This window comes from Sceloporus undulatus, unplaced genomic scaffold (assembly GCF_019175285.1).
Source record: "Sceloporus undulatus isolate JIND9_A2432 ecotype Alabama unplaced genomic scaffold, SceUnd_v1.1 scaffold_23, whole genome shotgun sequence".
Taxonomy (NCBI): domain Eukaryota; kingdom Metazoa; phylum Chordata; class Lepidosauria; order Squamata; family Phrynosomatidae; genus Sceloporus; species Sceloporus undulatus.
Genome location: NW_024802945.1, coordinates 73,312 through 87,865, shown reverse-complemented (window position 1 = coordinate 87,865; position 14,554 = coordinate 73,312). Strand labels below are relative to the sequence as shown.

At 42.8% G+C, this 14,554-nt stretch overlaps 1 protein-coding gene across 4 annotated transcripts in view; it reads right to left on the bottom strand.

Annotated features, from left to right (window-relative positions):
• Positions 1–14,554, bottom strand: part of LOC121917520 (homeobox protein meis3-B-like) — an 86,155-nt gene that overhangs the window by 19,316 nt on the left and 52,285 nt on the right. For 2 of the 4 annotated variants that reach the window (XM_042443556.1, XM_042443555.1), the window contains 3 exons: positions 7,521–7,668; positions 4,199–4,249; positions 1,752–1,802 (listed from right to left, as the gene is read on the bottom strand). In XM_042443556.1, coding sequence (XP_042299490.1) covers positions 1,752–1,802; positions 4,199–4,249; positions 7,521–7,668 — 250 coding nt within the window. Of the gene's footprint in view, positions 1–1,751; positions 1,803–4,198; positions 4,250–7,520; positions 7,669–10,556; positions 10,944–14,554 lie in introns of those variants that run through there. The other 2 variants (XM_042443560.1, XM_042443557.1) reach the window with 2 other exon arrangements.

Below are 14,554 nucleotides of genomic sequence, written 5' to 3'. Positions count from 1 at the left end.
AATGGAGTGCAAACTACTCTCACCCTTTGAACTCAAATTTGCAGCAACTGCAATAAGCTGAGGACAATGGGGCAAAGTGGAAGGAGGAGAGAAAAACTAGGACATTTTAAGAGCAGTTGAAAAGTGGGTGACAGAGGGCTAATCGGAAAGGTCACTACCAAAATTTGGATGTTTGTAAAAAAGAGGTTGAATGGCCTTCACAGATGCTTTACTTGTGATGCTAGTCTATTGGAGTAGAGGACTCTAGCGTCAGAATCCTGTTGGTAAAAAATGCAAGCAAAAGTTGTGGTACACATACGGAGTGACCTTTCTGGACAACCCAGACTGGACATATCCAGCTGATGGCAATGGGAGCATAGTTCCAGATGTGGATCCATTGCACATGCACAGTAATGTCTCTAAGGTCATGCATCAATGCATATTGTGCAGTGCACATTCATAGTGCATTTTGCAATGTGTTGACAGCCATGTGCATTCACTGTTTCTGATACTCTGCTCTGCTCTGATCGCCAGCATAGGAAATGCATAATGCTAGCAAAGCACAACTCTATGGTCAGATATTGACACTACACTGAGACCATGGAATACTGCAGCCTCCCAATGCAGTATTTCTCTTATTTTATGAGTCTATGAATTCTGGTAAAGAGTACAGAACACCATGGAGAATGAAGCTCTGAGTCTCTTTTTAAAATGTCTCCTCTCCACTTGCACCCATATGAGGAGATACGTTGAAATTGGAGCCAGCTGTTCCTGTCCTAGTGAGAAAGGGAAATTATTTGCAATGTCTTTTCCCCCTCTTTTTCTTTTTTGGCTGGAGGATAGTCTGGGTCTTGTTTTGTTTTGAATTCCATCATTTGAAATTGTTGGGTTTTCCCCTAGGATGCGGCTCTGGTTTTTCTCTTTTCTTTTCCAAGGACCACCTCAGGCTTTCGAGCCGCGCGAAGATTGCAGTTTTTGTCAAAGCGCTGGGAAAAAAATGCGTGGGATAAAGTATTATTCTGCCCAGAAAACTGCGGACAGAGAATCTGAGATTTCCTTTTGGAAAAGATAAAATTAAAAGAATAGAACAAAACGCAAGTTTCTGTCCCTCATGGTTACAAAGAGAGGCTTGAAAGTCATGGGGGTGATGCCTGAAGCCAGCAAGAGAGTGAATCTGTTCTGGGTTTAAGTCCAAACTTTAAAGGCACTATCCCTTTGCAAACATCTCCTGATTTGTAAACCAATTGTTGATATATTTTACAAATATTCTTTCCATCCCTAGTCCAGATTCAATCCCAAAGTGGATTCACTGCTTTCCAAATCTGGGGAGCCACCAGCCTCTTGAGACTGTATAAGATTTTTGGGTCCGAAACCAGGGAAGAAACTGGTAAAACAGTTAAGGATGCTTGAATAATTCATGTAGAAATAGGCAACCTATGCAAAAATGGTACACTTTACATAATTTATACAGGTGGGAAAAACCCAGCTTCTCCTGGTACAGAATTTTAAAACTGTCATAGCACTCTGAACACATAGCACTACATCTTTAAAATTCTTCACAAACCTAATTTTGGCCTAAAGCTCAGTTTCAACAGCTGTTGCCAGAAACAGCAGCTCTTTCCATGGAGGATGTCTCTAATAAAGCAGGAACCACCTTCTGCCTATCCTGTAACATTTCTCATCCCTTAAAAAAGAAGGGAAGGCGGTTAGTGGAGATGAATGGAAAGGTAGAGGACTAGGATAAAACTACATTTCCAAGCCAACATCTGTACCTTTTCTAACTCCAGAAGGTGGAACCTCAGGACTTGGATGGCCTGGATCATCTGAAATTGTAAAGAAGAAGAAAAATGTTTAATGTCATCATGAATTTAGAAAGAGTACCATTTCCCTTTTTTTCATAAGCCTCCTTGGATACATATCCTCCAGTTATTTTGCAGGTAAAAATTGGGGCATCCCTGGCCAAGTAACATCAGAGTGTGGTCAGGATGGCAAAAGTTACCAATGAGGAGAGATTTTGGATGGGGTGAAATAGGCTAGAGAATAACTCCATGCACCCCATCCAAAAAGGGTCATACGCATCAGTAAACCACAGTTATATACACATGTTATGCCTCTATGTCACCCCATGTGTGTGATAAACTACACCTTCTTATGATTCCTGGCAATTTGGCAGCATTCAGGACCTGAAGCTTTCCAAACACTGGTACCCTCCAGATGTGTTAGGCTGCAAGTCTCATTGTCTCAGACAGAGCTTAAAGAACCTATTTTGGGGACCGTAATTCCCCAAAATCATCCTCATCCTCATCCTCATCCTCATCATCTCCTGGCCAGGAGATTGTAGCAGTTGTGATCCAAAAGGGATGGGGGCTTTGTGAGAGCCTTTGTGGTTGAAGAGTGGTGTATAAATACTATAAATAAATATGTGATGGCTATCTGTCAATGGGGATGCTTTGATTTAGATTTCCTGCATGGCAGGGAGTTGGACTGGATAGCCCTTGCAGTCTCTTCCAACTCTATGATGCTATGATTCTATGAGAGGATGCAACCTCTGATCATAATTGTTCCTAGCATGGTTTCTGGGAGCTGTCCTTGCCAGATCTGCCACCATTTTGTCCTGGCCAGTTGGGGAAAGTGGCAAAGCTATCAGATAATTCATGAGGACTTTTGAAGGGACGTCTTGACAGTAAGAGCAGTTTGACAATGGAACCAATTGTCTAGAAGATGTTCTCTGGACATCTTCAAAAGAAGGACAGCTACATGCTGGAAAAGCTTTAGCTGGAGATCCTGTAAAAGCCACATTTCATGATCAGTGAGTCTCCTTCCAGTTCTATGATTATAGATCCAATGACATACCTACTAACGTTTAACAAACTGTATTTTGTATTTTAACATATTATACCCCACCTCAAGCCTTGAAGAGAGGTGGGAAAGAAATAAAATAATAATTATTATTATTTATCATTATCATTATGAACAAATTAAAACCAGGTGCATGTGGTTGAGCAAGATTGAAAGGTGTGGTCAAAAGTGGGGAGGCCAGGCAACAAGAGGGTTAAAGTTATGAATGAGGAAGAAGGCACAAAGTTACTATTCTAAGCAGAAGAACCTTAGGATTTCTGTTCTGAGAAAAGGAAGGGAAGCTGAGTTAATCCAGTGCAAACTCTCTTTGCACTTCGAACTCAGTTTGCAGCAAAGAAAGTAATCTGGGGACAAAGGGGGAAAGTGGGAGGAGGAGAGAAAACCCGGGACATTTTAAAAGCAGCTGAAAAGGCAGGAAAGCAGCAGCTTAACTGGGACCATCCCTGCCAAACTGGGACACAGTTAGAGGGTATTGCAAAGACATCACTAGCAGAACAACACGGCCAAGAGGGTTTTGCAGGTTCAGACTGGATCTGATCTTTGAAAAAGGCCAGTTTCAAATATGTGGTGGCCATTCTCCAGATATCTCCATTATCACCTGAACCATTAGAATTTAGCCTTAGGAGAAAAGTCTACTCAACAGCCCAACAAAATAAGGTTGCTGTTTTCATCCCTTTCTTGCTGAGATAGGGATGCTCAGTCTGAGCACCTTGCCTATGGTGGGTTAAAATGGTATTCTGAGATTTGCAGGGATGGGTATCACACAGCTTTCGCTCCCACCGGCTGCCAGTATACCCCAAAAACCTGATTCAACTTATCCATGGGTCAATGCAAGTACTGTATGTTAACTCTTATCTAAAAGAAGGAACCATCCCCTGGTGAAAAGCAAGAGTTTAATCTGTCTTGGAAGCACTGGCCCCCTCTGGTCTCTCATCCATCCAACCTTAAGACGAAGCACAAAGTCTGCTGGAATTTTGTAAGTTCTTTGACATTGTTTTGCTTTGCTTCATCCTTTAGATCCTTTTCTATATGCCTCTAGATTTTACCCTTGACTTATCCATGGGCCTTTGCAAAATCCATAATTCTGGCCCCAAATCTTGTCCTCAAATTATAGTGGAGTATATATGTTACGTTGGGAAAAGTGAGGCAAATGAGGTATTTTGTGCACACAGATAGGAATGGGGGAGAAAGTTACAAAAAAGAGACAGAAAGACCTCCCCAGTCCCTTATGAAACAGAAAAGGATGTCAGATCCACAAGGAACGAGGTTCAGGTGTTCTGTTTTGTGTTTCCACTTTATTGGCAGCTGAAACTTGTTTTCAAAAAATAAAAAGATAGGAAAGTAAAGGCGGCATCCTTACCAAGTTATCCAGCTCAGGATTGGAAGAAAATAAAGGCTTTTCTGTCCTAACCTAAAAATAGACATTTTGGGAGTGGGGAGGGAGGAACAGAAGAAAACAGAAGGAGCGTTAGTAGGGGGGACAAAAACATGACAGAGGGAAGTATAAGATGCGCATCGTTGAAAAATCTGTTTCTCTCATTTCCCAGAAACTGTAAAGTTAAGAACAAAAAATGCGACTCTCTCGTTCCCTGGAGAGTTCCAGCTGGCAGGAGAATGTATATTTCACTTTAAAGGGTTTGCATCCTCCCTGTCTCTCCCTCCGGTAGCCCCCTGCGCTTTTCGAATTCCTCCACATTTCTCCTCCCGCCTCCCAAGGCCAGTTTTCCACCATATGTCTCCTCTTGTACGGAAATCCCGGTGCTAAATCATTGCAGCGCACTGAACAGACCCAGTCAGGTCTCCAACATCAATCCCTTCATTCTTGAGGCTATGATAAGAGCATCCCCAATTCTAAGAATTCAACTTTTTGGTAGATGGATAGGCCCTTTGGACTTGGCTGAAGGTGGAGGAGTAGAGCCCATTTTTGGCCAAAGTTTGGAAAAGTTCATTTTTAAGGGGGGAATCAACAGGGGAAGGAAAGGTTTTATTCATTTTGCTTACTCACGGAGGGAAGGCAAATGACATTTCCCATCCATTACCATTACTGTTAAATATGAAGACGCATACAAGCACAGCATCTGCTCAGAAGTGCCCTCGGTGTCATCAGCAAAGCTTACTTCTATCCTCCAACATTTCACAGATGAAAACTGGGACATGTGTAGCCAGGGAACATCAGAGTGTGGTCAAGAGGGCAAAAATTACAATAAGAACAGACAAGCAAAGGAGAAGCTGCAGCCGTTTGCTTTTGCCTGAGCCTACAGGGAAGGGCAAGGTTCTGCTCCTTCCACTCCTCTTCTCCCTCCTGAGTTAGCCAAGTGAGAACCACTTTTGCACCTTGAACGATGTTTACAGCAACTGAAGTAAGCTGAGGGCAAAGCGGGAGTAGAAGAGAGAAACCGGGACATTTTAACAGGAGCTGAGGAAGTGGGATGGCAGAGGATTAAATGGGACTGTCACTGCCAAATCGGAACAGTTGGATGGCATGCTTACACTCCATTCCAAACTGAATTTGGCAACACTTGGTATCACGAGGCACAAAGGTAGCAGGATATATCAGTGCCACTACTCCAACCTGAATTGCTGAGAGAGGAACTTTATCTCCCCCATTCCATACGATTAACGTATCACATATTTTAATACTTGGTGCTTGGTCTTCCTGCTTGAGCGACTTGATGGGCTAAGCCGTAAATGTCGCTCTGTTTGATCATCCCGAGAAGCGTTTAGCATTTAATAACTCCAGACATTATTTCTTCAAGACTTCGGAGTTTACATACAGGTATGAAGATCGAGGCACTCAGTGGCTGAATGTTTTTCAGCAGAGAGAGAGAGAGAGAGAGAGAGAGTAAGGTGCTTCAATAGATTCATAGCCATTCGATCTGCAGAAAGTACTGAATCCGCTTTGGAAAAGTTCCTTTTTGGTTTGTTGGGATACAACAGCTTCCTAAAATCCTTGCCTCCAAGTCATCAGAGATGTGATAAATCTATCACACAGGCAAATATACATTATAGACTATAGGCCAACCTTCCACAAGCCCATCCTTTCCTGAGGTGCTCACTGTAGCCCCTATCATCCCCAACCAGCATGTGCATAAATGATGGAAGTTGTAGTGCAAGAGGCCAGGAGGCACCAAGATCAGGAGAATGCTGTTGGAAGCAGAAAAACAGATGCTTTTAGGGAAAGTTTGGAAGCAGAAAAACATCTGGGGTCATCCCTATTTAGACCATCATCCTAGTCCTCTTCTTTCATTGCTTCACTACCCTGTCCTCTGAAACAAGATGTTTCAGTAAATTGACCATAACAATTTCAATTTTATTTTATTTTACTACTTCATTTTAAAAAGTGATGGGCCTTTGGATGTTCTGGCTCTTAAAAGAGTTGAGATCATTTTGTTTAAATACAAGGTACTTTAATACAAGTGATTCTTAAGCTTCTGTCCTCCAAAGTCCAGAATCCCTGACCACTACCAATGCTGAATGCCCCCTCTGGGAAATGAAGTCCAACAATAGCTGAGGATCTATTTTATGGAGCCATTGATTAAATGGAATCCTTGCATTGAGAACCGATCTGACTGCAATGTTTTCCCTCCTAGTAAGTCCAGTAAGTATGAAACATTTAGCAATATTTACTGCCTGGATACAGAGGGGTGGAAGAAAAAATAATGTACTAAGACATCAACTTAAAGGCAGGAAAGGGAACACTTTTAAACATGTCTTTTCAAACATAGGATCTACATTAAGTTCAGTTGTACAGTGGAGCGTATGGTCAGAAGTCCAAGAAGTACCAGAGCACCAAGGAGTCAATGACTCTTCCATTTTTTCAGCTGCAAATGTGCAACTAGATGGATAACATACACATCCAGCCACTGATTCGCTGTGAGAGAGCAGCTCAACCCAATCATTTGCAAAGATAGGGTTATTGTGGAAAGTGGTACTAAATACCTCCTTCTGCAATGATCTCAGAAAGTGCATACAGTGGCATAATGGATGGTGAGGCCAGCATAGGTCACCAAGAAAATTCTGATCATGATGTTACATCATATGCTCACACCTGCACAGCACCCTGTTGCTAAAAGGGTATGGAGATATGTTCACACACACACACACACATATATGGGGACTAAGGAGGTGGTTGTGGAGACTGGGCCGTTCTCCCCCATGAAATCCAGAGGACCAGATAATGTCAAGGTATCATAGGCTCCTGCCCCAAGTCTTCAGACTCATCCCTGACATCATTCAGTCTATGATGCAAGGGAAAAAAATCATGGGGGTATATCTCTTGCTACACACCTCTAGAGCAAATTATTGTAGGCAAATCTCCTTGCAACAAGGGGAAATGTTTATCCATTACTACGAACCCAACCTCTGATATTCTGAAAGGATCAAAGTCTTTATCAAGAGACCAAACAGCCACTGTTCTTCACCTCTGGCGAGTCAAAATTTGCCTCCAGGCGACCAGTCCAGGATACTTAGCGGAAATGGACTCTTTTATTAACTTATTTGTAAAGGTCACCCATGAGTTAAGCAAGTATGAGCAGGTCAGGTAGCCTAGGAAATATACAGTCGAGTGACTTAGAAGATTTATTTGCAAGGCTAGCTTAACCTCTTGTTCCAGACTACCACCAAGCATTCTTCCACTGCTGAGCCCTCCAGCTTATCCCCAGCTCCGTTCTCCCAAAACTGACCTGTTTGGCAAAGACGGCAATGTCTTCATTGAAGGAATCCGACGAACAGACGTCTCCTCCTGGATAAGAGCCAGACGTATCCCGGGGAGAGCAAGTTGCCAGTTCACATTTTTCAAAGACCAGGGCCAGCAACGGGAACAAGGGGTGCCTGCAAAGAAGAGGAGAGGCTTAGAGTCTGGCACAGACGCAAGCCAACATTGCAGCTTAGTTGAGAAACCAGGGCAGCTAGGTGCAAGGTGCCTGTGATTTTTGCATCTCTCAAACTGTAGTAACATCAACATCAACTGATGAGGAAGGATAGCTGGTTGGGGATCTCCATGGGCCATTCAATAGGGAAGGGGAAATTACAGGTGTTCATGGAAAACTGGAAGAGGACGCCTCAATTCCTAGTGTTTAAACCCAAGAATCAAAGAAGCATGAGGACACACAGAAAAGGACACATTTGAGACAATTTGGTGGCCACTCATTTTAATTGCACATCCCTACTATCCTTGCAGCTTAAATCTTGCGCATATATATATATATATATATATATCCATTTTGATTATCTTAAAATGAGTCAAAGTATCTAAAATTATATCCCATCTCTAATGGCTCAAAGTTCTTTACTGCTCATCTTCTCTGTTTACTTTGTCGAACTTCTTGTTGTTGTTTGGATGCACCTACGCCATTGAAATATTCAGTTTGACAGCATTTTAAGTGCTGTAGCTCCATCCTATGGAATCCTGGGAGTTGTAGTTTGACAAGGTCTTTTGCCTCCTCTGCCAAAGCATGCCGGTGCCTCGCGAAACTACAAATCCCAGGATCCTGTTGGCTTCTCCTTAAACCCCACTCCCACTGTCACTTAAAATATTTTAAAGGGAAGCAGATGAATGCCAGAGCCCATTTCTGCCAAAAGGTAAGCATTTGAAGAGCATTGGTGTCACTTTCCTTTCGGGTGTCAGCGCACCTCCCGCACTCCCATAGTGACGCCACTGAACAGGAGACATCCCTTGGAGGCCCAAATCCGTATGCGCTTCGTAAAACCATTCCTCCTAGGATCACAGGATGGAGACCCACCTCCATCCTCTTCTGTGATGGATGTCTCTGAACTTCCAAGATCCAACCAGCGAAGGTCCTCCCCTCCGTCCTCCCCCTTCTTTTTCCACTAATCCACCCCCCAGATTTGGATGGATAGCTAGAAAGACAGAGTGTTCCCAGCCATACACTATACAAGTTCACGCACCATATGTTACACAAATATTTCTAGCAGAGGCCCAGCACGGTGCAACTGTTAAGTGAGCGTCTCCACCGGACTTTTTAAGATCCCCTATGTAAAACAAAACAAAACCAAAAGAGGAGGAAAAAGGAATCGGGGAAGGCAAAATCCTGCAAAAAAGAAATCCCATGCCCACTCCTCTCCTTTGAAAGAGAAAAATTGCAAATTAAAACCATGGCCAGCTGTAACCAGGGATTTGGGGAGGGACTGGAGGGTGTTTGTTGCAAAGGGGGAAGAATGCAGTCTGAGTACTTTTAATGTCGACAAGGGTGGGAAAAACAGATTTGCTTTAAGAATGGGGGAACGTTTCAAACTGTAAGATGCAAGTCGATGGCAAAAGGAAGGGAAACCCTTTTTTTTTGGCTGTTTCCTCCAGTAACGCTTTTTGAAACCAGTGTCCGAATCTGTGACAGGCTGCACTGCTAGGGACAGAAGGCAACATGTTTTTTATATTTCCTAACTTGCGTTTCGGCTGGTTTCTGTCCACCTTTGAATTAGGATTTATGGGGTGGCACAGTCCGAACCCGAAAGCTTAGCCTTAGATGGGTTCAAGACGAGAGCCCTACTCCGCCTGATCATTTCATTCTAGGAAATCAGGGTCAGCTGTTTTCTAAAGTTCATATCCTTTAGTAGCCTTTTTTTGGGGAAATATATATTTTCTTTACAGTTGAAAAGTGAACTTTATATAACTATTCCGTGAGGCAAATATTTAACCGTTCGTTGAAAAGCTCAATCGGGCAGAAAAGGGACGTTCCCGGTCGTCCGAGTTGAAAAGCTGAAAGGGGTGGGTGAAAAAATCCAGAGCATTTCCTTTCAATGAGCAAATGGATTTTGGGGGGGTTCCTAAAGTGGGCAATTCCTCTCTCCTGGCCACCTTTTTGCTCTTAATGACAGAGCTGTCAACTGACTTGGGGTGAAGGAGTGAAAAGACACAGCCCCGCTTGACTGGCCCATAAATCTTTCCGCGGGGTCAAAGAAGCTAGCTTTGGAAACTTTTGGTGGATGAGAGAAGAAACCGAAAAACTTTGCAGAGAAAGGGTGAGTGAGAAGAAGGGAGAGGGCCTCCTTGGTGGCTGCTCCCAGGCCTTGCAACTCCTTCCCAAGGGAAGCCAATGGGGCCCCGTCTTTGCTCTCTTTTTCATGTTTGTTCCGGCTTTTATGAACACATTGAGATGGGCTTCCATTGCTGTGTGGCACTCTTTTCAAGGTTCGTTTGTCGTCTTTTAATTGAACATTAATGTTTTTCATGTTTGATGTGTTTAACTTTCTTTATTTTTCAAGTAACTTGGGTACTTATACTTGGGTGGAAACTTTCGTATAGTTCCCATCTCGATCGTTTCAAATACATTGTTCGCTCCCTGGAGTCTCATCGTTGAGAGAAAAGTGGGATATAAATAAATGACTTTTATTGAAACTTTTGTATAGTTTCCATTGTATTGCTCCAAATATATTGTGAGTCTCAATGCTGATCTCAATGTTTAGAGAAAGGTGGATAGAAATGAATAACTTTTATTGAACCTTTTGTATAGTTTCCATCTATATGGTTTAAAATACGTTGTTAGCTAACTCAGTGTTGAAAGGTGGGAAATGAATGAATAAATAGAGGACATGGGTCTCATCCACTAAATGTTAAATCCAGTCCAGATAAAACCAATGGACCATGCATAGAACTGGGCACATTGCAATGCAAGCTTCTATTTTTGAATATTCGCCTTCAAAAAACAACCGAGGTTTATCTCTCCCTTTCATGAGCAAATGCATACGTTGTAAAATTGTACCTGGTTATGGAGGTGTCACCGGCTGTGTCTTTTGTCGGAGGAGGCACTTGATGGCAAAAAGGCATGTTTAGTTCTGTACGATCGGAGAAGAAAGCATGCGGAAGAAAAGATTGATAGGGAATGTGACAACCATAAATATCTGAAGGGATGTCACCTTACAAGACGGAGCGGGCTTGTCTTCTGCTGCTCCGGAGGCTAGGATACAAGCCAACGGATTCAGAAAAGAGAATCCACCTAAACATTAGGAAGAACATGATGATGGTAAGAGCTGTTTGACGGTGGAATAGAGAACTTCAGAAGGCAGTGGACTCTAAACAAAGGGGCATTTTGGATGTGAATTTCTGCGTGGCGAAAGGATTAGACTAAGCGACTATAAGGTCCTTTCCAACTCTATGGCGTTTATCACACAAGATTAGGAGTTTATCCCATGAATATCCTGGAAAAACCACATAATTACGCAAAAGTATTTCACACGCCGTTGCACAAAACCTGCCATTAAAGTGGTCACAAAAAAGCATTAACGCGTCTCTTTTTACTTTTTGGAACTCAGCGACAATGCATTTCCTATATCACTTTATCTGTGCGATTGCGTGTGATAATCATTCACGCAATAATTTGTCATTTTCGCTTTATTTGCGGGATGCTTTAAACGCACTTTAATCTCTCTTTAATGCCAAAACTCCTAGGATACGTGGAGCGGCGACAAGCCGAGTCCTACCTTATTACTCATAAGAGACTCTATGGACTAGCTATGTTTATTCAGGACAACTTTGTGGCTAAACAAGAGACCCGCGCAGTGCTTAAACCTGGCAAAGAAGAGTGACGACCGAGCCTAAAAGACTGCTTGGACCATCATCCACATTGCTAAGAGATGTTAAAGAAACCATTCACGACCAAAAGATCCCCCTTTACATTATTGCAGGGAAACATAACTAAGGAAGCCTGCATTTCAAGAGTCCAAAGAGGCAATACTGCAATCCAATTTTCTTCTAGAGGTGCCCCTTTTTTTCTGGTTCATCGCAGTACTTTGTTTCCTTACCCTTACTATGTTTTATTGTTGCTTTGGATTGTTGCTAGCCACCGTCTATAGAAATAAGCAAGAAAATGGGCTTTTATATATTTATTTTGCATTTTCTGTCTTTGCACAAGCGTGGAGGAAACCCACCAGAAATGCGGTGCAGCCTTAAGCCGTCATTTACGAAGCCTCATTTACAAAGCGTTAACCACACAGAAACATCCGCTCCTCCACGGATTGATTTAAACCAGTCTTTATGTGGCGGCCACAATACGTCTATTGGCTGTACCAGTTTCTTGCCACCTGAACCTAGCCCTCATTTCTACATCCTACCAAGTCACCCCTTGAGATTCGGGGCTGGTGGCATGGTTCGAATGTTGGACAAGGACTGTGGAAGACCAGGGTTCGATTTCCCATTAGTCCAAAGAAACCCAACTGGGTGATTATGGCCAAGTCACACTCTCTCAGCCTAAGAGGAAGGGAATAACAAACCCTCCTCTGAACAAATTGTGCCAAAGAAGTCCAGTGACAGGGCTGCCTTAGGGTCACCATAAGTCAGAAAGGCTTTGAACAGTACTCAGAATTTACTACTGCAAGATGTAGTGGCAGTTTTTAGATAAGGAGAGGCCTCTTGTACACCTGCTAGCTACAACCATGAAACAGAGCATCCATGTGCAAGAGAAGTCTACCCTTAAATACCGAGAATGTGGAACGGAGAAGGATTGCTGCATTCATACCTGACCAATGCGGCACCAGAAGAACTTCTTGGGCAACAACTCCCAGAATCCCCATCCGCCAGCATGGTTACAAGCACAAATCATCACTAGAAACAAGCCACTGCATTAAGTGTGTTCAAACAAATCCAGCTGTTCTCACAGTGGACCAGTCATATAAGATTCAGACTATACTTGTGCCATGCAGTTCTATCAGATTCAGACCTCTTTAATTGCCAAAGTTCCATTCCACAGAATCCTGGGAGTTGTAGTTTGCTCAGCCTTCTCTCTAGCACTCTGATTCTAAGCACCTCATCAAAACTACAAATCCCATGTTTCGGTAGGCTGGAGCCATGGTAGCCGAAGTGGTCCAAAACTGAGTGGTCCAAAACACGTTGCAGAAATAATCCCAGTTTGAGACACATTTTACTAACCCGGCACCATGTTTTTCTGGGAACTGTAGCTTTGTGAGACAAGTAACCTTCTCTGCCAGAGAGTTCTGGTGCCACAATAGACTACAAATCCCACTGAGCCAGGGCAGTGAAAGTGATCTCAAACTGGGTTATTTCTTTTTAGACCTGAGAGAACTTGTATGGCAGAGGTACGTCTTCAGTGCTCCAAGGAACTCCAAGGTCTTTTGAGCACTGTTAATGGAAAGGGAATTCGAATCCTAACTCAGCCGTGCAAAGACATTGGGCGACCAGTCACACTCTCTCAGCCTCAGAGGATGGCAAAGGCAGATCCCCTCTGAAGAAACCAAGAACACCCCATGATAGGATCTCCTTAGGGCCGCCATAAATTGGCAACAACTTGAAGGCACACAACAACAACATATAGTTGCCATGCTTTGGGTTGCCCATTTGGAAGGCCGGCACAGCTCTAAACTCTCAGGGAAGTGCAGCTGGGTGTGTGTGCCACATCCCAAAGCTTCCATAGAGCTCACAAAAGCATCCTTGCATTCTCTCACAAACACATCTGTCAACGCTGCGATGATCGAATGACCAAGTGGTACAGCTGCCTCCTGCCACCCCTTTGCACCAAATGGTGTGCCGTTAAAGAGAGCAACAAAGCAATTTGCAAAGACCTGCGCATGCAACCACTGAACTATACAACCCTACCCTTGCAAAATGTGTGTGAGGATTAGTCTTTGGGCCAACAGACAACATTCCTCACAGTCCCGCCTTCCAAGGATTTTATTACAATGCCACCCCAACCTGGTGCCCTGCTAAAACATTAATCCAGTGCCTTGTTTCCAGCCTGATGCATGTGTTTGGGGATTTTTATCATTTGAGGCCTGTCTTTGTTATTCTATACCTTCAAGGTATTTCTAACTTATGGCAACCCTAAGGGGTTTTCTTGGCAAGTCTCTTCTTTTGCCATTGCCATCCTCTGAGGCTGAGAGAGGATGTGGCCCAGTGGGTTTCCATGGCTGGAATTCGAACCCTGGTCTCTCAGGGTCCCAAGCCAATGCTCAAAGCACTACACCACACTGACTCTCCTTTCTCGCTGTAGTCCCTTATACCAAGGTATACTGCCTCTAAAACTGGAGGCTCTCCTGGGAGTTTATCGCACCGGGGCTAATTTCAGCATGAAAGAGAGATTAAAGCACTTTTAAAGCATCCCACAAATGAAGTGAAAATGGTGAGCAACAATGGACACTGAAATGTATTTTCCTCTTAGGTCTTTCTACTCCATCACTCCTCAATTCCTTGCCTTTAATTTGGGCATCAAAGTTATGGGTCTCTTTTTCTTCCCTTATTATTATTATTATTAATATTATTTTAGGTGATGGTGATGATTGTTGTTGTTGTTGTTATTTTATCATCATCATCATCATCATCATCATCATCATCATCATCATCATCATCCCCCCTGGTTCATGACGCATTATTATTATTATTATTATTATTATTATTATTTTATAATCATAATCTTTGTTTCATGATGAGTTATTATTATTATTTATCATCAGCATCATCTTTGGGCATCAAATCCTGATTATTATTATTGTTTTATAATCTTTGTTTCATGATGAGTTGTTGTAGTTGTTGTTATTATTTATCATCATCATCATCTTTGATTCATGAGTTGTTGTTGTTGTTGTTGTTGTTTTATCTTTATCATCATCTTTGGTTCAAGGAGAGAGAAAAGGACTTGTAAGTTTGAGGCCCAAACTAAAGGCAAGGAATTGTAGGGAGAAGGAGTAGAAAGACCAAAGAAGGAAAATAAATACATTTCAGGGTCCACTCACAAAGGACCAGATGTAAACC